At 34.8% G+C, this 23,103-nt stretch overlaps 1 protein-coding gene across 3 annotated transcripts; it reads left to right on the top strand.

The window, feature by feature from the left end:
* Positions 1 to 1,255: 1,255 nt before the first annotated feature.
* On the top strand, positions 1,256 to 21,702 carry pan2 (poly(A) specific ribonuclease subunit PAN2). 3 transcript variants are annotated; one of them, XM_051096440.1, is made up of 26 exons: positions 1,256 to 1,352; positions 2,951 to 3,251; positions 4,722 to 4,891; positions 5,086 to 5,206; positions 5,339 to 5,416; positions 6,878 to 7,148; positions 8,373 to 8,718; positions 9,672 to 9,768; positions 10,040 to 10,159; positions 10,910 to 11,029; positions 11,326 to 11,454; positions 11,557 to 11,756; positions 11,839 to 11,987; positions 12,409 to 12,515; positions 12,968 to 13,066; positions 13,310 to 13,392; positions 14,584 to 14,725; positions 14,836 to 14,973; positions 15,056 to 15,115; positions 15,260 to 15,350; positions 15,730 to 15,887; positions 17,897 to 18,040; positions 18,336 to 18,515; positions 18,593 to 18,686; positions 18,784 to 18,975; positions 21,147 to 21,702. In XM_051096440.1, exons 2-26 carry the CDS (start codon positions 2,964 to 2,966, stop codon positions 21,179 to 21,181), a joined length of 3,612 nt encoding a protein of 1,203 aa, XP_050952397.1. In that variant the 5' UTR covers positions 1,256 to 1,352; positions 2,951 to 2,963; the 3' UTR covers positions 21,182 to 21,702. The 3 variants fall into 3 exon arrangements, with proteins under 3 accessions (XP_050952397.1, XP_050952396.1, XP_050952398.1); XM_051096439.1 differs by having other exon boundaries at positions 18,784 to 18,987; XM_051096441.1 differs by lacking the exons at positions 1,256 to 1,352; positions 2,951 to 3,251 and having other exon boundaries at positions 4,750 to 4,942; positions 18,784 to 18,987.
* The last annotated feature ends 1,401 nt before the right edge of the window (positions 21,703 to 23,103 follow it).

Raw genomic sequence — 23,103 nt, 5'->3', positions numbered from 1 at the left:
GTGTAGAATGTATTTCCTATTGCACCTATGCGCCAATTGTGGTGTGAGGTCAGATATGAATGGAATTTACTTAAAAAAATGTCCTCTGATTAATATATTCTGACAAATTGTATTAGTTAATTATTAAATTTGAAATTTACAAGAATTGCCGTCAACTTGTCCACTGATGTGATGTCCTAAAAGGAGGGCAACAACAAAAAGCAATATGGGAAGTTTGATAACATAATAAGTAACTAATGATTGTACTAATAGACCTAATACTCAACTATGCTAACATAAACAACCTAGTTGTATACAATTTTACATAAGCCCCAGCTATTTATATGTATTTATTTATTGCATCTATATATGTATTTATTTTTTAACGATGGAGTGTTTGAAATAAAGTAGTGATCTGAGTTTCACGTGGACTTGTGAGCCAAGGTATTTTTGGAGTGAATCTCTACTATAAAAGTCAGGATTAACTTAGAACTCTGCAAAACGTAGTTACAGGAATTTTCTTCCACATACAAGATTCATGAGAATTTAAGCTGGTAAATCTCTTCTGTAGGTCGCCCCATTCACAAATGTTTCACTAATTCTTTGACGTTACTATAGAGCAAAACAATTCATCTATTATTGCAATTGAAATTATAAAAGTTCCAATGTAGTAAACATGACCACACAGCATTCCTAGAAACCTGAATGAGATATTTCCCTGATCTGAAAGTTTTTTTTTTAATAATCAGAGGAACTGAGACTGTCCACAAACCTGTAACGCCGGCAACGGCAGGCACAGAATTTCTTCTTTCCTGAAGATGTCTGTCTGCTTGTAGTGACATAAATATCTACCTTGACTGATCTTAAGATGCTGCTGACTTTATAGCTTCTGGTCATGTTTGTCTTCAAGCTGTCCAACCTCACATACCATCTTAATAAATAATAAATAACTCCACCGCATTTAGGCTTGAAAATGTTTCTACACATGCATTTGACATGTCAGGGAAATTCTGAAGGTTTATATTTTGTCTATGTTATTATTTGACAAATTTGAGTCTGCATTGTATTAACAAAAGCCTTTGTATTTTGGAGCCAGCAGATCATGCAAATCACAAAATTATATAATTTCTATTTTGATAGATAGAAACATAGACAGACAGACAGATAGATAGATAGATAGATAGATAGATAGATAGATAGATAGATAGATAGATAGATAGAACTTAAATAATACTTTCATGTCTAAACTGTCTGAAAGCGGCTATGATGATTCCGGATGCAGTTCAGTCTAACCCGGAAGTGCATGTTTGTTTTTGTTTTGAATGAAGCGAGTAGTATGAGCATATGGATCCGAGGATAACTGTATTTTAGAGGTATGATTTATCCTGTTAAATGTTCACAATACACATTTTAAGTCCCTACCTGCTGGTTTGCTTGAAGAACTTTATAAACGAATTGAAATCCTGAGTGTAGATGTCACATGTGCCATGCACAGAAAATGACTAACTTTGCTCTTTTATTCAGACGTATTTTGCACGCTCATTTTAAAAGCTTACGCTATAATAATACTTTGTCTACACTGCGGTAGAATAGCGGAAAAGTGTCGCACACTTCGATGCGGTAACACCCCGTTTTTTACGCAACGTTGGTGTGCAACAGTATTGCCGTGTTTCAAAACCGAGCGAACTGCTTACCTAAACAGCAATTTTGGAAGCATAGGTTTCATTCATAATCATTCAATCATTCGTGAAGCCTAAAAATGCTGTCTAGGTAGGCAGCTCACTAGCTTTGTAAAAGCAGCACATACAGCAAGCCTCCATGACAACTGGATTTAATTATCTAAATCTTTCTAATTTCTTATGAAACAAAGAATGTAATAATAAATGTATTATGTTCATAAACTGCTGTGCCTTTGAAATGTCACAAGGTTGATATTCACAAGGTAATATCCAATAATCAATTTACTGACAAACTAAGCCAAATATTAGATAAAGTGTTATTAGTAAAAAATATTAGAGTTTAAATAATAAAAAATGTGGCATGGAGGACTTTTCATGGTAACATACTTGATATGATGCTTCTTCGAGTCCATACAATATCATGTCACTAAAATTAAAAAAAAAAAAAAAATGGAGGGAGAGGGAATAAATGCAGAATCTTAGTTTTTATTTTCATATTCCATATGGACAAATTGGGATGGTAATAGGCCAAAAAGTCATTACATTTAGAAAGAAGTAGTTTGGGATTAGTGAGACTTGTAATATTTTTTAAAGAATTCTCTTACACTCATTAAGTCTGCATTTATTTGATTAAAAATACAGAAAAAAGCAAAATATAAATATTTTCTAACAATGTAAGTCTTTACTATCACTTTTTATCAATTTAACACGTCCTTGCTGAATAAAAGTATTAATTTCTTTCAAAAACTTTTGAACGGTAGTGTATATTGTTAGAAAAGATATATATTTTGAATAAATGCTGTTCTTTTTAACTTTTTATTCATCAAAGAATCCTGAAAAAAGTATCACAGGTTCCAAAAAAATATTAAGCAGCACAACTGTTACCAGCACTGATGATTTCTGAAGGATCATGTGACACTAAATATTGGAGTAATAATGCTGAAAATTCAGCTTTGATCACAGGAATAAATTAGATGGTAATGTATATTAAAATAGAAAAACATTATTTTACATCATAATATTTCACAATATAATTTTTTTCCTGTATTTTTGGTTCAAATAAACGCAGCTTTGATGATCATAAGAAACTTTAAAAACATTAAAAATCTTACTGATCCCAAACGTTTGAACAGCAGTGTATATATTTTTTAACATATGTATTTATTGATTGATTGACTGATGTTTTAACGACATGCACACGGAAAAAACACTGTCAAAGTTTTCTTTGTGAAAGTTTCATAAAGGGAAACAAAAGGCACCCCTGACCCAGTTTTCCTCTCACTCTAACCCAGCACCAGCATCCTCATGATGAACTTTGAGGGTCTGGACCCGGGTTTGGGCGAGTACACGCCCGGCCTGCATGGCGGCCTGGAGCCCGGTCTGGACTCTTCAATGGACCCACGGCTCGATCCGGCGCTGCTGCAGGGTGTGGAGCTCGACCCCGACGCGCTGGCTGTTCCCGTGTCTGAATCCATGCATATAGTGGAGGGCATGTACTCGGAGTTGCACAGCGTGGCTGCTGAGGTCGGAATCCCTGTGACGGCAACACACTTCGACCTGCAGGAAGAGCTGCTCTGGATGGGGAACCATAGGGTAAAGTGACACAAATGTTTGGAATAATTGTGCTTTTTAGAGAGGTCAGTTATAATTCCTAAGGCTGTGTTTATTTGGTCAAAAATACTGTAAAAACATTAATATTGTAAAACATTCATACAGTTGACCCTTTGCAAACAGCTTGATTGACGGGTGATCTGACCAATCAAAAGGCCGAATCCGCCATTCTGTCTGACAAGCAAATCAGACAGGAGAGTAGATTAACTTCGGTGGGCATTGTGTGTATTTAAGTCTTTCTGCAGTTGAAATAAAATATTTTCTTATGTTCATTCATGTTTTTTCATGCGAAAAGGCGATCGGTTCACGTCATTGATCTAATCTGTCATGACACATTAAAGAGCCACAAAATGGTATTTATTTTTTAAATTTCTTTAAAAATGACAACATTTTAAAGCTGAGACCTTGTTTCATACCAGACGTAACCTGCTCTGTCTTGCCTGTCAGCATGTTGTCAGTTTACTCTTTGCTCCGCGATGTATTTTTCACTGCGTGAGAACATAATGTGTAGCGGCACTGTTTGTGAGACATAGCAACAGCAACTAAGAAAAGCAGGTTTTTGCGAAGGGTCAATTTTAAATTGTAATAATTAAACTGTTTTCTGTTTTAATATATTTTAAGATAGCAAACCTTAATTTTCAGCAGTCATTACTCCAGTCTTGGTGCTTAGTTATTAAGTAATAGATCTTATTATCAGTATTGACAACAGCTTTTGCTGTTCAGTAGTTTTATGGAAACTGTGATACAATTTTTTTTTTAGGACTTTTTTTTTTTTTGTTTGAAATAGAAATCTTTTGTAATGTTATAAATGTCTTTACTGTCACTTTTGATCAGTTTAATGCGTCCTTGCTGAATCAAAGTATTAATTTCTTTGTTTTTTTCATTATTTTTAAATGTTATTTAAATTAGAATCACATTTTTCTTGACCAGCAAATCAGCATATTTAAATGATTTCTGAACAATCATGTGACACTGGAGTAATTGAATATGCTTCTTTGCCATGACAGGAATAAATTACATTTCAGGACATATTCAAATAGAAAACACCTTTTAAAATTGTAATAAACTTTTAACAATATTCTGGTTTTACTGTGTTTTTATTAAATAAATGCACCCTTGGTGAGCATAAGAGACTTATTTAAAAAGTCATAATAATTCCAAACCTTTGATCAGAAATGTATGTCATCTATTCAGAGCTATAAAATGAATCAATCTCAGAAGTATTTTCACCAAAAATTTTTCATGAATGAATAGATGTTTCTATTGAAGTTGGGAGATTTAAGGTTAAAGTTTAATCTCACTCCAAAAATTCAGCTGTGGTTTTGGCCACTAAATTACATTACCTTAATTGTACTTCCACATTAAAGAGGTGATGTCACTTTATTCACAAGCTCGAGCGGCATTACTAACTGGGGTGTGTGTATGTTTGTTCTTTCCTCTGTTTCATAACAGGGACATGCAAGTTCCTTTTTTGGTCCAACAATGGGCCGCTACTCATCTTTCCAGGTGCACATGACTGATGACATTCGCCACATCCAGAGTATGGACACAGGAGTGCTGTTTTTGACCAAAAACAACCTCAAATGCCTCACCCGGGGAGGTTTAATTATGTTTGAGTATCCGTGAGTTGGAAACCCGCATATGCTACAAGTATCATTTGAAGATAAATGCAGGTATCATGTCTAGACTAGCACTGGTGTGAGGAAGCCCTCAAAAGCATACAGAACACAGGTGTATGCCATGAATGCTGTAATAAAATGTTTTATTTGCCTATCTGTGCCTATGTGTGGGTGTTCATTCATTCATGTTTTTTTAGAATGGAGGAAGGTGCCGACATGCACAGTTTGATTCTGACCGATAATAACACATTGTTAATGGGAGGTCTGCAGAACTATGTGGCCGAATTGGACCTCACAACAGTACAGGAAACACAAAAAGTAAGACGATACAATACTATTGCAGTAATACAATAGTAATATATATATTTTTTAATTGTATATAATAAATTTGAAGATGTTTCAGTATTTACATCTTTAAATCTAGATCTTTCATTTCCACTTTCACTTTAGTTTACTGTTGAGGTGCCCGGAGTCGCCATCATGAGACAGTCCAATCGCTTCTTCTTTTGCGGTCACACATCTGGCAAGGTAGGTGAAGGAGTAAAGCAAAAATGGATGTGGAACAAAAACGTTTCCTCCTTTCGCTTTTCCCACAGAATAGAGGGATGTTGTGTGTGAAAAGTTTTGCTCTGAGCTAATGTGGGAACGCGCTGCCTACACTTAATCTGTAAACACGGGTAGAATACATAGGGCTTTTTCTTTTTGTGCTTTCACACATTCCTGATTTTTCTCACAGGCCGATCAGCTCAGACTATTTGGTAGCTGGAATTTTCAGATTGTCCACAAAATTAAATGGAACAGCTTAATGTGCAACAACTTCATTAAAAAAAATGGAAAAAGGTTCTTGGTATTTCATTTGTAACTGCAGTTAATGTCATTTTCCAGCATGTAGTTGAAATTTATTTAAAGAGATAGTTCACCCAAAAATGAAAATTCTGTCAATAATTACTTACCCTCATGTCATTCCAGACCTTCATTTTATCTTTAAAACACTAATTGAGATATTTTTGATGAAATCCGAGAGCTTTCTGGCCCAGAAAGGTAGTAAGGACATTGTTAAAATAGTCCATGTGACATTAATGTTTCAACTGTAATGCTATAAAGCTATGAGAATTCTTGTTAAAACCTTTTTTAAGTCTGACACAGAAGAGAAGAAATTGTGTAATAAAGCCGTTAATTTGGTAAGTATTCTCGTAGCTTCATAAAATTAAGGTTGAATCACTGATGTCACTGACTAGTTTAACAATGCTCTTACTACCTTTCTGGGCCTTGAACGTGTCAATTTCATTGCTGGGTCAGAAAGGTAGTAAGAACATTGTTGAAATAGTATAAAAATGATAGAAATTAAGACTTTTATTTAGCAAGGACACTTTAAATAGATCTAAACTGATGATACAGACATTTATAATGTCACAAAAGATTTCTATTTCAGATAAATGCTGTTATTCTGAACTTTCTAATCATCAATAAAAACCTGAAAAAAAATCTGCTCAGCTGTTTTCAACATATATATATATATATATATATATATATATATATATATATATATATATATATTAGCAGTAAGTTATAATATTAGAATGATTTTTAAAGGTTCATGTGACTGTAGTAATGATGCTAAAAATTCAGCTTTGAAATCACAGGAATAAATTACATTTTAAAGTATATTCAAATAGAAAACTGTCATTTTAAATAGTAAAAATATTTCAAAAATTGAGTGTTCATTGTACTTTGAATTATATAAATGCACGCTTAGAGAACAGAAGAGACTTCTTTAAAAACTTTAATGTTCAAAAACTTTTGACTGGTATAGTTTTTTGTATATTTAAGTAAACTGCAAAAAAACCCCTAAAAGATGAGAACATTTTTCAAATGCATTCATTAGTTTACATAACCTTATATAACCTCTGGAGTATGTAGTAGAATATATAGTGATCAACATAAATTAAATCTCTTTATTTGTGAATGTGTGTCAATCATTTGTCATAGGTGTCTCTGCGTGATCTACGCACATTTAAAATGGAGCACGAGTTTGACGCGTTCTCTGGCAGCCTGTCTGATTTCGACGTGCACGGTAACCTGTTGGCGGCGTGTGGCTTTTCGAGCCGTGGCTTGAATGGACTGTCATGCGACCGGTTCCTCATGGTGTATGACCTGCGAATGATGAGGGCCATCACCCCACTGCAGGTCCACGTGGATCCCCTTTTCCTCCGCTTCATCCCCACATACACCTCCCGTCTGGCTATCATTTCTCAAACAGGTACGATGTGTGAACGTGTATGTCACGTAGGTGGTATTCACCTAACTGTTGTCACTAAAAGGAGAACTTTAATGGTAACACACAGAATAAAATACTATGAAAAATACACAGGATGATACTGGTGTCATTGCCACACCCTAGTCGGCTGCTAACTGTCCCTGATGTGTTGAAGAACTGTTGGGGGATTTTTGTTTGCAACTTGCAAAGTATTTTAATCATTCAGTAGTGGTCTTCTTTGGATTACGGTTGTTGTTCCCAGCCTCACGTTTAATCTAGTAATCTTTTCTTCTGAAGCTTACTGATGTTATTGCAGTTTTTCAGCATTCAAAAGTCCCACCTTACTTTCATTTCCCTTTTGGCGGTTGTCATGTTGTCCACATAGATTTTCAGTCTGTGGGTCATATGAATTAATCATGCTGAAGATGCTAAACAGTGTACCAGACAGCCATTACAGAGTACTTGGCTCGAGGGCATTCTGACTCAGCATTTACCATCTGTAATATGTTATATTTCTAAACAGGAAATGAACAAAGTGTAGGTAGTTTTTTTTTTTTTTCAGGTTAATCATACAACGTGTGATTTTAGAAATTGTTACACAACTTAAACAACTTTATATTATAACAAACTTTAACAAGCTCTATATTATAACTAAAATGATCATAAATGTGCAAAAACAATACATAAAACCATAATTAAAAATTTATTTGGGTATGTAAATCTTTGTGGTTTTATCAGATATCATCTCGCTACAGTTTGTTGCATAAACCTGAGAAGTTTTTTTTTTTAATATGCAATCAAACATACATATTTTAAACTGAAATTAACTATGTTAAATATAAATTAACAGACTGCATAAAAATTAAAAGTCTTGTTAAGATTATTTTTAATAAAATTTATGAGAACATTTTATTACATTTAATATATCTATTTTTTTAAACCAGGTGTAAAAGCCTGTTTTTGAGTTCAGATTTTGACTCAGAGTTGTTACCCGGTTTACAATTGACTCCCTCACTGAACCACAGAACATTTTTCCATTGTGTCCGATTTAAAATAAGCACTGCTACTGTTATGTACTAGTCTATTCAATTTTTGGTTGTTCATATTACAGTATATGATTAAGTATAGTTTAGCTAATTAATAATGGTAGCCTGGTAAAAGAAAAAAACCCCTTTCAAATATTTTAGAAAAATCCTGATGAGTAAGTATGTGTCTTTGTGTCTACAGGTCAGTGTCAGTTTTGCGAGCCCACTGGCCTGGCCAATCTGGCTGATATCTTCCACGTCAACACTGTGGGGCAGCTGCTGATGAGCTTTGATGTGTCCGCCAGCAAACAGGCGCTCTCCTTTGGGGACTCTGGTGGCTGTGTGCACCTGTGGTCCAGCGCCCCTGAGGTGTCCTTTAACAGTTACTCCAGGGAGACAGAGTTAGCATTGCCTTGCCTGGTGGATTCCCTGCCCCAAATGGACTGGAATCATGAGCTCATGCCTCTGTCTCTCCTGCCCATGCCACTCACCAGTACCGAGCCCCTGCTCTCTGATTGGGCCACCTCCCTTATCACTCCCAGCCCAAGGTATGACTGAGCCGTATGTATACAGTGGTGGCCAAAATTATTAGAACACAGTAGTATTTTCACCAGCTAAAAAATGGTTTTAAGTCCAGTGTTTTATTTTTTGCTGTAGTGTGTCAGAAGAAAATTATTATCAGTGTCGAAAACAGTGTGCTGCTTAATGTTTTTTTTTTTATATAAATGCTGTTCTTTTTAACTTGTTATTCATCAAAGAATCCTGAAAAAAGAATCACACGTTCCAAAAAATATTTGGCAGCAGAACTGTTTCTAACATTGATAATTCTAATAATAAATCAGCATATTAAAATGATTTCTGAAGGATCATGTGACACTTAAGACTGGAGTACCAGTTTTGCATCACAGCAATAAATTATGTTTTAATGTATATTAAAAAATATATATATGTATTTTGTATTGTAATATCATTTTGCAATATTACAATTTTGCATTTTTTTGGTCAAATAAATGCAGCCTTGATGAGCATAAGAGGCTTCATTAAAAACATTACAAGTCTTCATGATCCCAAAAAGCTGTATTTATTTAATTAAATAAATGTTTTCCAAACATATTTAACACTGCCAGTCGAATCACATGATGAGTGAAAAAAATTGCATCATCTGGAAATTTTGTGCAGAAATACAGTTTGCATATTTTGCACAATGGGAATACTATATTTTGCAGAAAATCATAGAGCATAAGGGAAGTATGGTATTCTGCACAGTCCCTGTATTGTAACGTTATTGTGTAATACTGCCCCCTACAGTATGTCTCAGGCTAGGTCATGTTCTTATGTCACAGACCTGGATCAATTGTGATATTCATTACATTTTAGAAAAAATATATTACTTTTTTATTCACTCTCATTTCTTGTACACAGTTTTTGTACACAAATTTACATAACAAATGGCATGCTATATGGTGATTTGTTCACGTAAATGTGTTCTTTTCACTATCAGACGAGCCCCTCCGGTGGATCCAGAGATTCTTAGGACTATGAAAACTGTGGGCTTTATTGGATACGCCCCCAATCCTAGAACCCGTCCCAGAAACCAGGTAAGCATGTGCTCTTTTCAAATGAAATCTGATTCTAGTTTACATCTAAAGATGGCAAAATGCTAAACTTAACAGGTTTGAAAGATTGGTGCTTAGAGTCACTAAACACGTAATGGTACAGTCAAAGATTTTCCGTGTTATAAGAAGGACATCCTGTTTCACGGTAATATAGCTGATCTAGTGTCTCTGATATGTCATTTGACAGTGCGTCAGTCATGTCAGTGCAGTAATGCTGTCTAACTGGTTATTTCTTTTCCTTTGTTTTTGACAGGTTCCTTATAAGATTAAAGACATAGAGCTTGAATATGACAGCTATAACCAGGTCCCGGAGTCTCCCATTGGTCGAGATGAGGAGCCGCATCTTTACATGATACCAAAGAAATACAGGAAGGTAGTGATCAGCCAGTGTTGTGCATAACCCCATGATCTTTGGTAATAATTACGTAGTACATGAGCTATTTTGACTTTTACAAATGTTGGCATGCAAATTTGTTTTGGATGAGATAATGTTCTATGTATTATTTTTAGAACAAAAACTGTTTGCATGTAATTTAAAGGGATAGTTTACCCAAAAATTAAAATCACCCTGTGATTTACTCACCTTAAAACCACCCTAGGTGTGTATGACTTTCTTCTTTCAGACGAATATTATCGGACTTATATTAAAAAATCTCATGGCTCTTCCAAGCTTTATAATGAGAGTGAATGGGTGTTGAGATTTTGAAGACCAAAAAAGTGCATCCTTCCATTATAAAAAGCACTCCTCACAGCTCCGGGAGGTTAATAAAGGCCTTCTGAAGTGAATCAATGTGCTTGTGTAAGAAAAATATCTAATTCCACTAACTTTCGTATGTGTGTTCACAAAAGAGTGACGTTCTAGTGGATGCCACAGGATGTTGTACATCATCCAGCCTTTATTAGGCGTTTATTAACCCTCAGGAGCCCTGTGGAGTACTTTTCATGATGGATGGATGCACTTTTTTGGGCTTAAAAATCTCAACACCCATTCACTGCCATTATAAACCCAGGACATTTTATAATATAACTCCGATTGAATTCATCTCAAAGAATCAAGTCATATACACCAAGGATTTTCTGATTATACGGTTCTGATTATGTGGCATATTTTTTTTAATGTCAGGTCACCATTAAATATTCCAAACTGGGACTGGAAGACTTTGATTTTAAGCACTATAACCGGACTTTGTTTGCTGGTTTGGAGCCTCACATACCCAATGCTTACTGCAACTGCATGATCCAGGTGAAAACACACACACATACCATTTTTACTGCATTATAGTATTATATTGAATATATTTAACTTAATATTAAAGACATTTAAAATTCTGAATCATAGTTATGCACATTAAAATGTAATTGCCTGACATTTTCCTGAGGAATCTGAAAAAGTCCCAAACGTCACTATGCCTTTTACATTGAAAAGTCCTTGGTATTTTTTCTGCTTTCTAAGGAATTTCGGGAATGCACAGCTTTCGCTTTAGACGTTCCAGTCCTCTGGAATTTTATCAAACGTTAATTCTGTGTATGCTGTGGCAGGTGCTGTACTTCCTGGAGCCCGTCAGGTGTCTGGTACAGAATCATTTGTGTCAGAAGGAGTTCTGTCTGGCTTGTGAGTTGGGGTTCCTTTTTCACATGCTGGACTTGAGCAGAGGAGACCCCTGCCAGGTACTTTAAGTTCAATCAAAATTCATCCCCAGCTGTATCTATGCCATCAAAGCTGTCATATCATATGCATGTACACAAAGCACTTGTTTGTTTTCTTCATAGGCCAGTAATTTTCTCCGGGCTTTCCGGACAATCCCGGAGGCGTCTGCGTTAGGCTTGATCCTGGCTGACTCAGATGAGCAGACAGGGAAAGCCCGTCTAGGTCGTCTCATCCAGAGCTGGAACCGTTTCATTCTTGCACAGCTGCATCAGGAAACACTGGAGCAGGAAGGGCCGCAGGCATACAGAGGAGCCAGCAGCAGGTGAGGATCTGCATCATGTACTTGAATTCAGTGCAGCAAGTTACACTAGAATGGAGTGTTTTATGTTTTGTGTCCACGCCAGTACGCTGGGTTCCTCAGGGGAGTCTGTGATTGGCCGGTTGTTTGGCTGTGAGGTGGAGAACAGCAGTTTGTGTCGCTGTGGAAAGGAGACGGTTCGCTCGTCCTTGACTCTGCTGTTTACCATGCACTACCCTGAGCAGAGCTCTCAAGGTCAGAACTACCAAACCACACTTTATTCACATATGAATACATCTATGTAGACCAGCATGGGCATGAAATATAGATGTTTTGCTAGTTTGTTTCTTTTATCCACCTTTTTCTTCAACATGGAAGTAAACCTATGGGTGAGACTTCCGGTCCATTATCTGCTATAGGGAAATAACGAGAAGAATAACAACATAAAGTAAATGATAAAACTGTTTGCACTACAAACCAGTGTGCTCATAATTAAAATAATACATTAATACACCAATTTGCAATATCAAGCAGCAAAACAAGCTGTTTTGTATAGCTAAAAATAGCTGGATGCAGATGAGACTGGAAGCCACACCCATAAAATTTACAAATGGGCAGAAAAATGTGGATAAACAAAATTAATAATTAAATTATTGCTTGCTTTGATTTTTGACAGATAAGACAATAGAGGAATATGACTTCGCAGAGATCCTGAAGAAGAGTATTTGTCTGGAACAAAGCACACAGGCCTGGTGTGACAACTGTGAGAAATACCAGCCAACAGTACGTTTTTGCACACATATGTATATGTACACATTCAAAATCAACACCTTTATTCGGCAAAACTGATCAAATAGTGGCAGTGAAGACTATTTCAAATAAAGGCTATTTAATTCCAACTTTCTACTCAAAGTATCCTGGAAAAATGTATCACCGTTTGCACAAAAATGTCCAGAAGCACAACATTGAATTTTCAACACTGATAATAATAATAAATATTTTTTGAGCACCAAATCAGTATATCAGAATGATTTCCGAAGGATCATGTGACACTGAAGACATTTTAATAGTAATGATTTCACAGTATTACTTTTTTTAATACTACATTTTTCACCAAATAAATGCAGCCTTGATGAGCATAAGAGACTTATTTTAAAAACATCAAAAAAATCGTAACAAACCAAAAGTGTAAAAAGCGCAAAGTACTAAATATCTAAATATTTATGTGTTTTTAGGTGCAGACCAGGAACATTCGTTGTCTGCCTGATGTCCTGGTGATCAACTGTGAGGTGAACAGCGCTAAAGAGGCAGAATTCTGGAAAGCACAGACTGAGGTTAGACCCATATCCTTTCCTGTTGGTATATGGTAATGCATTGACAGAATTTAACCAAATCTCTGCCCTTAAATGTCCTTTAATGCTTTACGCATCTGTTGAAGTCGTTACTTTAGGATTCCTTTGTTATATAATATTTTTCTGTCATGTGACAGTGAGATATGTCAGTGGTGTATTAGCAATGCAACAGCTTGTTCATTCAGCTGATCTGTATGTTGTTATTATTTTTTTTTTTGTTCACAGTATGCATACAACAAAGCTCTGAAGAAAGAAGCAGCTGAACCTCCCAAACCCAAAGAACCTTTACCGACAGAATGGTGTTTAGAGTAAGTGTTTTATGTATGTGAGCTATTCTGCAGAACTGGAGAAAAAAAAAAAATCCAAAACATTTGTAAGTATGCAAATTTTATAATGTCCAAGCTATACATTTCTAGTAATTGTGCAGTTAATTTTTATATTGTATTTTCAGAACATTTTGGAATATTTGTCCTCTCCTTAAATTTGTCACTACCAAAACGCAGTAATAATAATTGAATTAGAAGGGTTATATTGACCTATTAAAATTTTGCTTACATCTGTATTGTAAATATAGTTTTCTGCTATTTTGTTAAAAAGTAAATCAATAACATTTACATTTTTAACAATATTGCAGTTGTAATTTATGATTTGTTGTATTTTGAATCCAATTTTTCTTAGTAAAAAGCAATTAAAATCTATTAGTCAGAACATACATTGAATCAAACTCTATCATAGCATCTATTTTTGACAAAACATACCATGTTGTGGTAGCAATTGCACATATTTTCGGTAGTGATAGTAATGCTTTATTAGCGACCACATCATATTGCAGGCCTTGCATACTTAAATACTAAAAATTTGTATAACTGTCAAATTTTTGTTTATATGCTGATTATGTGTTCCCTTGTGTCACTGCTGAAACGATGATGACATGTTTTGGTCGTGACTCTTTCGGTTGTGACAAATTTATGGAAAAACACCCAAAAAACTACCAAAACTCGGTCATGACTGCTTCAGTAATGACAATTTTAGATACTTTTGAACCTAACACAAAGATGCTAATCAGCACATGGTTAGCTAACACATGTAACACATGTGTCAGTGGCCTACTGACCATGTACTTATGATAGAGAGGGAGACATGAATATTTTCTAATAATGGACTAAAACACACTGTTTTGTTACTGTTGTATCAAAAAGATACTAAAAACAATGATGGAAAAAATTACAAAAATGATTTCAATATCATTTTCATAAATTGAAATTTAGGGTTTAGGGTTCTGGACAGCAACCTCCCAATTGAAAGTACCCAATAAATTAAGGTTTTATGTATATTAAGCTTACTGATATCTTAAATATTATTGTGGGTTTCAGTAGATAATAGAAGCATCTTAGTAGGCATCTAAGATTTGAATACTTAAATGTGTGTTTTGGTTGTGGCACAGCGGTTTGGACCAATCCTGTAGAATGGCCCATATAATTTACATATATTATGTACAGGGAAGAGCTTTGCAGCGTGGAGGGCTTGACCTTTGACACTCAAGCGGAGGATATGAGGCACGTGTGGATCCCTCTCAGTCTGAAGATGTGCATCAGTAAGACTCAAGGCCTGGAGGTCAGCAGCCTGTCTGAGGGAGAGGAAGTGAGAAACACTCTGAACTTTATTAACCACATCAAGATTGGGAAAGATGACTCTTGAGATTATTTAAACTGAGCCTGCTCAGATAAATTTGATCTTGTTTCTTCTCATAGCTAACTGAAAGTGAAGAGGCAGAAGGAGCGTCTGTCTATGACCTGGTCGTCACCGTATCTCATATCCAGGATGCTCGGACAGGAGGAAACCTGGTGGCACATATCAAAGTAGGCGAGACCTACCATCAAAGGAAAGAGGTGTGAGCAAATCTTGAAACCATTTGAATTTGACACAATATATTGGACGTGAGGTACAAACTGTGTTTTCTGTGGCTTTCAGGGAGTAACACACCAGCAGTGGTATCTGTTCAATGATTTTCTGATTGAGCCAATTGACAAGGTAAAAATACCAAACATCTGACAAATTTCAACTTTTCCTGTTATGAAAACATCCCATATTACGTACTAGCACAGTAATTTCTGTATTCCCTCTGGAAGTGCGTCAAATGTGACGCTGAATGGTGTTGCAATATGTCTCCATTAGGCTGAATCAGCTCAGTTTGATGTAAACTGGAAGGTTCCTGCTGTACTTTATTACGTCAAGAGAAACTACCACGCCAAGTATGATTTGCGAAGTATGTGTTCATTTACCTCAACATTTATAATATGCATACACTGCTGTTCAAAGAAGTTTAAATTATATTAATACTTTTATTTAGCAGTGATATGAGAGTAAAGACATTTATAATGTTACAAAAATGCTTAATTTGAACTATTTATCAAAGAATACAGCACAACTGTTTTCAAATATTTCTTCAGCATCAAATCAGCATATAAGAATGATTTCTGAAGGATCATGTAAATAAATCACATTTTAAAATAGATTAAAATATAAAACTGTTGTTTTAAATCATAATATTTCATAACTGTTTTTACTGTATTTTTAATCAAATAAATGCAGCCTTGGTGAGCATTTGTTTTAATTATTCCTGCATCTTCTCCATTTTCTCCTAGTTAAGAACCCTATTGATGCCAGCGTTCTGCTGACGGAGGCCTCGTTGGCACGGAAGCAGAGGAAGAGTCACGCCACCTTCATACCTCTCATGGTGAGCGAGATGCCGCAGACTTCAGACCTTGTTGGACTGGATGCAGAATTTGTCACACTCAACCAGGTCAGTGAGAAACACTTTAATGTTCTGTATACCAATTTGGAGTAGACGTCACAGTTATGTCACTTGCAGAGGCGCACACATTGTGGTGGCAGAAAAAAACTGATAACAAGTGGAGGGAAACAGGTAAAATCCATGGAATAAGAGAAAAAATGTATTATACTTACATGTTTCCCAGAAAACAAAATAAGTTGAATTTACCCCAATCTTCAAATTCAAAAAGTTCAAAATATTGTCGTCAAAGATGCCATTTAAAGCTAAACACAAATGTTTACTCTACTTTAAAGTGTACAGTTGAAGTCAAAAGTTTACATACACCTTGCAGAATCTGCAAAATGTTATTTCACCAAAATAAGAGGGATCATACAAAATACATGTTATTTATAATTAGTACTGAAATACTTCAAATACATTTACATATAGTCCAAAAGAGAAAATAATAAGTGAATTTATAAAAATTACCCCTTTCAAAAGTTTACATACGCATGATTCTTAATACTGTGTTGTTACCTGAATGATCCACAGCTGTTTATTTTTGTTTATCGATAGATGTTCATCAGTTCCGTGTTTGTCCTGAACAATTGAACTACCTGCTGTTCTTCAGAAAAGTTCTTCAGGTCCCACAAATTCTGTTTTTTTTTTTTTTTTTTTTTTTTAGCATTTTTGTCTATTTGAACCCTTTCCAATAATGACTTCATGATTTTGAGATCCATTTTTTCACACTGAGGACAACTGAGGGACTCATATGCAACTATTACAGAGGTTTCAAACGCTGATGCTCCAGAAGGAAAATTGATGCATTAAGAGTCAGGGGGTTGAAAACTTTTTGAATTTGAAGATTGGGGTAAATTTAACTTATTTTGTCTTCTGGAAAACATGTAAGTATCTTCTGTAGCTTCTGAAGGGCAGTACTAAATATGATGAACAAAATATGATATTTAAGCAAAATAAGAAAAATTTATACATTTTCCTTCTGTTCACAAGTTTACACCCCCCGCTCTTCATGCATCGTTTTTCCTTCTGAAGCATCAGTGAGTGTTTAAACCTTCTGTAATAGTTGCATATGAGTCCCTCGGGCTTTCCTCAGTGTGAAAAGATGGTTCTCAAAATCATACAGTCTTTGTTGGAAAGGGTTCAAATATGCAAAAATGCTGAAAAACAAAATAATTTGTCGGACCTGAAGGACAGCAGGCAGTTTTAACTGTTCAGGACATACAGGGGACTCATGAACAACTATCACTAAACAAAAAAACACAGCTGTGGATCATTCAGGTAACAACACAGTATTAAGAATCAAGTGCATATAAACACTTGAACAGGGTCATTTTTTTATAATTCAACTATTATTTTCTATTGTGGACTATATGACAATGTATGTAGTACCATGGATTTAAAAGGATTCTCCTTATTTTGGTAAAATAATTAACATTTTGCAGATTCTGCAAGGTGTATGTAAACTTTTGACTTCAACTGTATATTTGATTTAAACAATAGGTCTACACAATATTCACATATGCAGTTCATAGGGGACATTATATTAGCTCTACAGTTACAGCATGAAATACTATTTAAACCTATAACATTTTACATAACATCTACCTATTTTATCTCACAATTCAGATTTTTTTTTCTTGCAAATGCAATATTATATCTCCTATTTCAGATTTTATAACTCAATTTAACTCAGTTTGTCAGTTTTGAGGGAAAAAAGCCAAAAGTGTGGGATATACACTCAAGATTCTGAGCCGCAGATAAAAGAGACAATGACGTTTTTATTTTTCTTATCAGAATTGTGAGAGTCAGAAATGTAAAATATATATGCAAGTTTACTTATTTTTATTTTTTTGATTCCATGCCGTCTATAGACTACTACTTGAAAACTGTAATTTTCTGGCACCAGATAGACTCTGCCCACAAAAAATCTCCAAATTGGTCTATAATTGCTGGCATTTTTTGACATATTTTTTCCTACCCCAAATATTTAATGCTTTTGTGTGTTGCTGCTTAAACAGGAAGAGGCAGAACTGCGAAGTGACGGGACCAAGTCCACCATTAAGCCCAGCCAGATGTCTGTTGCTCGTATCACATGCGTGAGAGGCCAGGGACCCAATGAGGGAGTGCCGTTCATTGATGACTACATATCTACACAGGAACAGGTCAGAACTTTTAAATGTACCTCACGTAATAGGGAAGTTACCTTTTGAAATTATCAGGACCTTTTAATGACCTCATAAAGTGAGAACCACAATTTTCTGCCTTATCAGGAGAGATGTGTTATCTGTTAGTGTCACATGTAACAAGGAATATGTTTAAATCATTTAATTGTAAAATGAATCACAGGAAATGACTATTACTGTACCAGTGATTTCCATTCGATTGCTTTGTGTTTTTCTCAAAATGTTGGGAAAAACCTTTTTGCTTCTTACTCATTTAACCTTTTTGCATGTATAGGTGGTGGACTACCTGACTCAGTACTCTGGTATCAAACCTGGTGACCTTGATGCAAAGATTTCCTCAAAACACTTGACAACTTTGAAATCTACATATCTAAAATTGCGATTTCTTATTGACACTGGCGTTCGCTTTGTTGGCCATGGATTACAGAAAGATTTCCGGGTCATAAACTTGATGGTGAGTTGAATTTGTTAGTTTTTTTTTTTTATTTAGTATGTGGAAGGGTTTACATTTTAACCGCTTTACATTTTCAGGTTCCAAAGGAACAGGTGATTGACACCGTCTACCTCTTCCACATGCCTAGGAAACGAATGATCTCTCTGCGTTTTCTTGCTTGGTATTTTCTCGGTGGGTTTCTTGCACAAACTTTCCCTTATCTCTTGACCATATATGTAAATGTATCATTCTGTCTCAGTGTTTTATGGCTTTTTGAATGTTTGTTTAGATCTGAACATTCAGAGCGAAACTCATGATAGTATTGAAGATGCACGGACTGCCCTACAGTTGTACAGGAAGTACTTGGAACTGAGTCATAATGGAGGACAAGAGGAGTTCCGCAAGGTTCTCAAGGCTCTCTATGAGAAAGGACGCAAGCTAGACTGGAAAGTTCCAGACATTGACACTGCAGATGGTCAAGGTAGCCCAAAAAGTACGAATCACTGACAAGGCAGTGAGATTGTTTCATGTAATACATATTAGTGCTTATGTCTATAAGTTTGAGATCAGTACAGTTTTGAATGTTTTTTTTGTTTGTTTGTTTAAAGAAGTCTCTTATGCTCAGCAAAGTTCCATTTATTTTTAAGTAAATATTATTGCCAATTAAAATAAAAGTTTTCTATTTTATTATACTTTAAAATATAATTTCTTCCTGTGATGCAATTCTGATTTATCATCAACCATTACTCCAGTCTTCAGTGTCACATGTTCCTTCAGAAATCATTCTAATATCCTAATTTATTATCAAGGTTGGAAACAGTTGTGCTGCTTAATATTTTTGTGGAACCTGTGATATTTTTTCAGGATTTTTTGATGAATAAAAAGAGAAAAAGAACAGTGTTTATTCAAAATAGAAGTCTTCACTATTGCCATTTTATCACTTTAACACATCCTTGCTGAATAAATTATTTTTTTTCAAACAACGAAGAAAGAAAAAAATTCTGACCCCAAACTTTGAACAGCAGTGTATATTGTTACAGGAGATTTCTATTTTAAATAAATGCCGCTTTTTTTAATGTTTTATTTATCAAAGAATCCTGAAAAAATATCACAGATTCCAAAAAAAATATTAAGCAGCACAACTGTTACCAACATTGATAATAAATCAGAATATTAAAATGATTACTGAATGATCATAAGATACTAAAGACTGGAGTAATGATGCTGAAAATTCAGCTTTGCATCACAGGAATAAATTATATTTTAAAGAATAATAAACTAGAAATAGAAACTAGAAATAATATTTCACAATATTACTGTTTTTTTCTCAGAAATGAGAATCTTTTGTTATTGGCAAGTATGCTTGCGCATACTAGGAATTTGTTTTAGTGTCATTAGCTTCCAGTACACAGAGACAGCAACAACATACAGACAATAAACATAAGATGAGAATAAAATACACATATGTAAATATAAATAGACAAAACTTAGAAAAATAAGATGAGAATAAAATACACATATGTATATATAAATAGACAAAAAATAGAAAAATAAATTGAGAAATAAATAAATAAGTGGTATGTGCAGTTGTGCTATTGAATAGAATAGAACAGAACAGAATAGGATAGGATAGGATAGAAAGAGGTAGAGATGCAGGGATGCGCTAGGATGGGGGTGGTAACTAATAAATAAAAGTTACTGCAAAATGGGGGGAACATTTAACTGTTCATAAAGAGAATTGCCTGGGGGAAAACTGTTCTTGTGCCTGGTTGTCCTGGTGTTTGGGGCTCTGTAGCGCCGGCCAGATAGTAAAAGTTCAAAGAGATGTTGACTTGGATGTGAGGGATCCAGAGTGATTTTTCTGAGCTCTTTTCCTCACTCTGGATGAATACAGTTCTTGAAGGGGGGGCAGGGGAGCACCAATAATCCTCTCGGCAGTCCGAACTATTCTCTGTAATCTTCTGATGTCTGATTTTGTAGCTGAGCCAAACCAGACAGTTACTGATGTGCAGAGAACAGACTCTATGATGGCTGAGTAGAACTGTTTTAGCACTGTTTTAGCAGTTCTATCTTTAATCAAATAAATGCAGCCTTGATAAGCAGAAAAGACATTCAAAACAATCAAAACTCTTACTGATCCCAAACTTTTGAACAGCAGGTATTAAAAAAGTAATAGTACAATATTTTTAGAGGCTGTTCAATATTCAGCTGCAAAATATTTTTTGCAATGCATTCACAGTTAACCAATATGGGTTTGTCAAATGCAGATACCAATGTCATATGAGTGAATTTAATGCTAATGTACTGTATTTATATATCTTTTAAATTATTATAATATAATATAATGAAGTGGAAGAACATTGTAGCCGGAGCTACTTCTCTCTGTTTATGTCTGTGACGAGTCGTGCAGGTACTGGACTACTCCGCAGCGGTTCCTATCAGAACCAGTCTAAAATAGTCTGAATATAAAAACATATTATAGGTTTACCATAGTGATACAGGATAGACCAAAAACATGGTTTGGAAAATGGATTAATGATGTACTCACTTCTTGTATAACTTTTGTACATTTTGAACACAAAAAAGTTACAGACAGCAGCTATATTAATAAATATTGTTTGATGAACTTCTGATGCTCTTTTGCTTTTGCAGGTACAGCCGTGTTTCCTTCTGTGATGGGTTTATGATTAGACCCGTGTTGGTTATATTCCTGCCAAACAGATGCCAGCTCACCAGCCATTTCTTGAAAGGCCTTTCAGTTCTGTTTTTAAACATCTGATGAGCCAAATTACACCTCTTAATGAGTATCATTAGATGGCAAATCTGAAATAAGGCTGTTAGAAATGTCTGTTTTGATATTAAAATCAAATGAAAACATTTCATTGTGTCAGGGTTTCTCCACTGCTTTGTATAGCATGTGGTATTAAGAAGAAAATGCATAAGGAACAGGAAAAAAAAAAATCTGTTTTTAGGACTGAGACCCGATTTAAAACTCTTTAACCAAGTGTTTTTGTTGCTCGCGTTTGACTCCGCGGTGGCTTTTTCACCAAGGTATTTATATTGTGTCAAAAACTGCATTTACTCAGAATATGAATTACTGTACACTGAATATGAATTAAGAAGTCAGTGGGTTGACTGTGTTATTTTCTATATTGTAATATTGTACACTTTCATAATGTGGCAGCTGAATAAAGACTTTTGGATAAATCTTCGAGTCTGTTTTAAAGCTCATTTCAGCTGGGTGGATTATTTCAGCAACTTCAACAGCATTAAGGCTAGTGTGGTCTCAAAGTAAAAGGAAATTTCAATCTCTTTTTGTAAGGTATGTTCTCAAAGTTTTAGATATGCAAGTGAAACTTTTAAACAATAAAATTGTATTCTATGAGAACGCAAAAAACAGCAACATGCATTTAATAAAAAAAAAATAAAAATGAATAAAAAGCAATATATAAATTTCATATACATTTTCTGGGTATGCTCTGCTATAGTGAATCATTCTCTTGATTTGGCTCTTTTCTAACGAAACAGTCAAACTTGTCAGAGGATTTATAAATGAAATGATGGTTTATAAATATATTTTTTTTTTAATCAGCAGGTGTTTTCACGGGTAGGACACTAAAATTTTGGGTTTGTGCTTTCTAATTCTAATGATGTTGGTCATTTAGGGAAACTTGAATGTACAGATTTCACTTTTCAACTGAAAAACTATTGTTGTTTTAGTAGTAATTTGTTACTGCCAGACTTTTTAGGGTTAACATGTCTCTGGTCTAGTTCTCTTAATTTTGCAACCTGCTTATTAACTTCAATTACAATTCAAAGTTTAACACATTGTTCACTGTTGTTAGCCAGACCCTCCTCTTAAATTTAGCTCCAGTTTGCTCGGCTGGTCGGAAGCTGTAAGTGATGGTAATATTTTTAGCTCTTGACCCTCTTGAGTTGACAACAATGATATATTATTTCTGTCCTACTGATTAAACAATGCATGGATAATCTATTCCTCACAGCAAGTATAATTGCAGTCTACAGCATATACAGACATTTATCAAGTTTATTACACTTTGTATAATCTGCGCTAACAACATTTATTTTCCTACCAATGCTAACAAGCAATGCACATTACAGCACAATATTTAGTACAACTCTGCTTACTTAAAGACTCTTCAGTCTCGTATATTTACTTAAACCTTTTTTGCTTTAGCATATTTCTGAAATAAGGACTACTATTTGCTGAGAAAGGAAATATTAAAACAGCTATAAAACATCCAGAACTACTCAGTGTTAACATTTTTAATCATTAAAGACCATCTACTAACAGGTACTGAGTTTGTTGTTTTATAAGGGTCAAAACTTGATGTAGGAATGCATATGTGACCCTGGACCACAAAACCAGTCTTAGGTAACATGGATAGATTTGTAGCAATACCCAAAAATACATTGTATGGGTCAAAATGATCAATTTTTCTTTTACACCAAAATCATATAGGTATTAAGCAAAGATCACGTTCCATGAAGATATTCTGTAAATTTCTTACCATAAATATATTAAAACTTAATTTTTGATTAGTAATATGCATTGCTAAGAACTTCATTTGGACAAATTTAAAGGTGA

Source organism: Labeo rohita, chromosome 23 (genome assembly GCF_022985175.1).
Source record: "Labeo rohita strain BAU-BD-2019 chromosome 23, IGBB_LRoh.1.0, whole genome shotgun sequence".
In the NCBI taxonomy this organism is placed as follows: Eukaryota; Metazoa; Chordata; class Actinopteri; order Cypriniformes; family Cyprinidae; genus Labeo; species Labeo rohita.
This window is presented reverse-complemented; position numbering and strand designations above follow the sequence as displayed.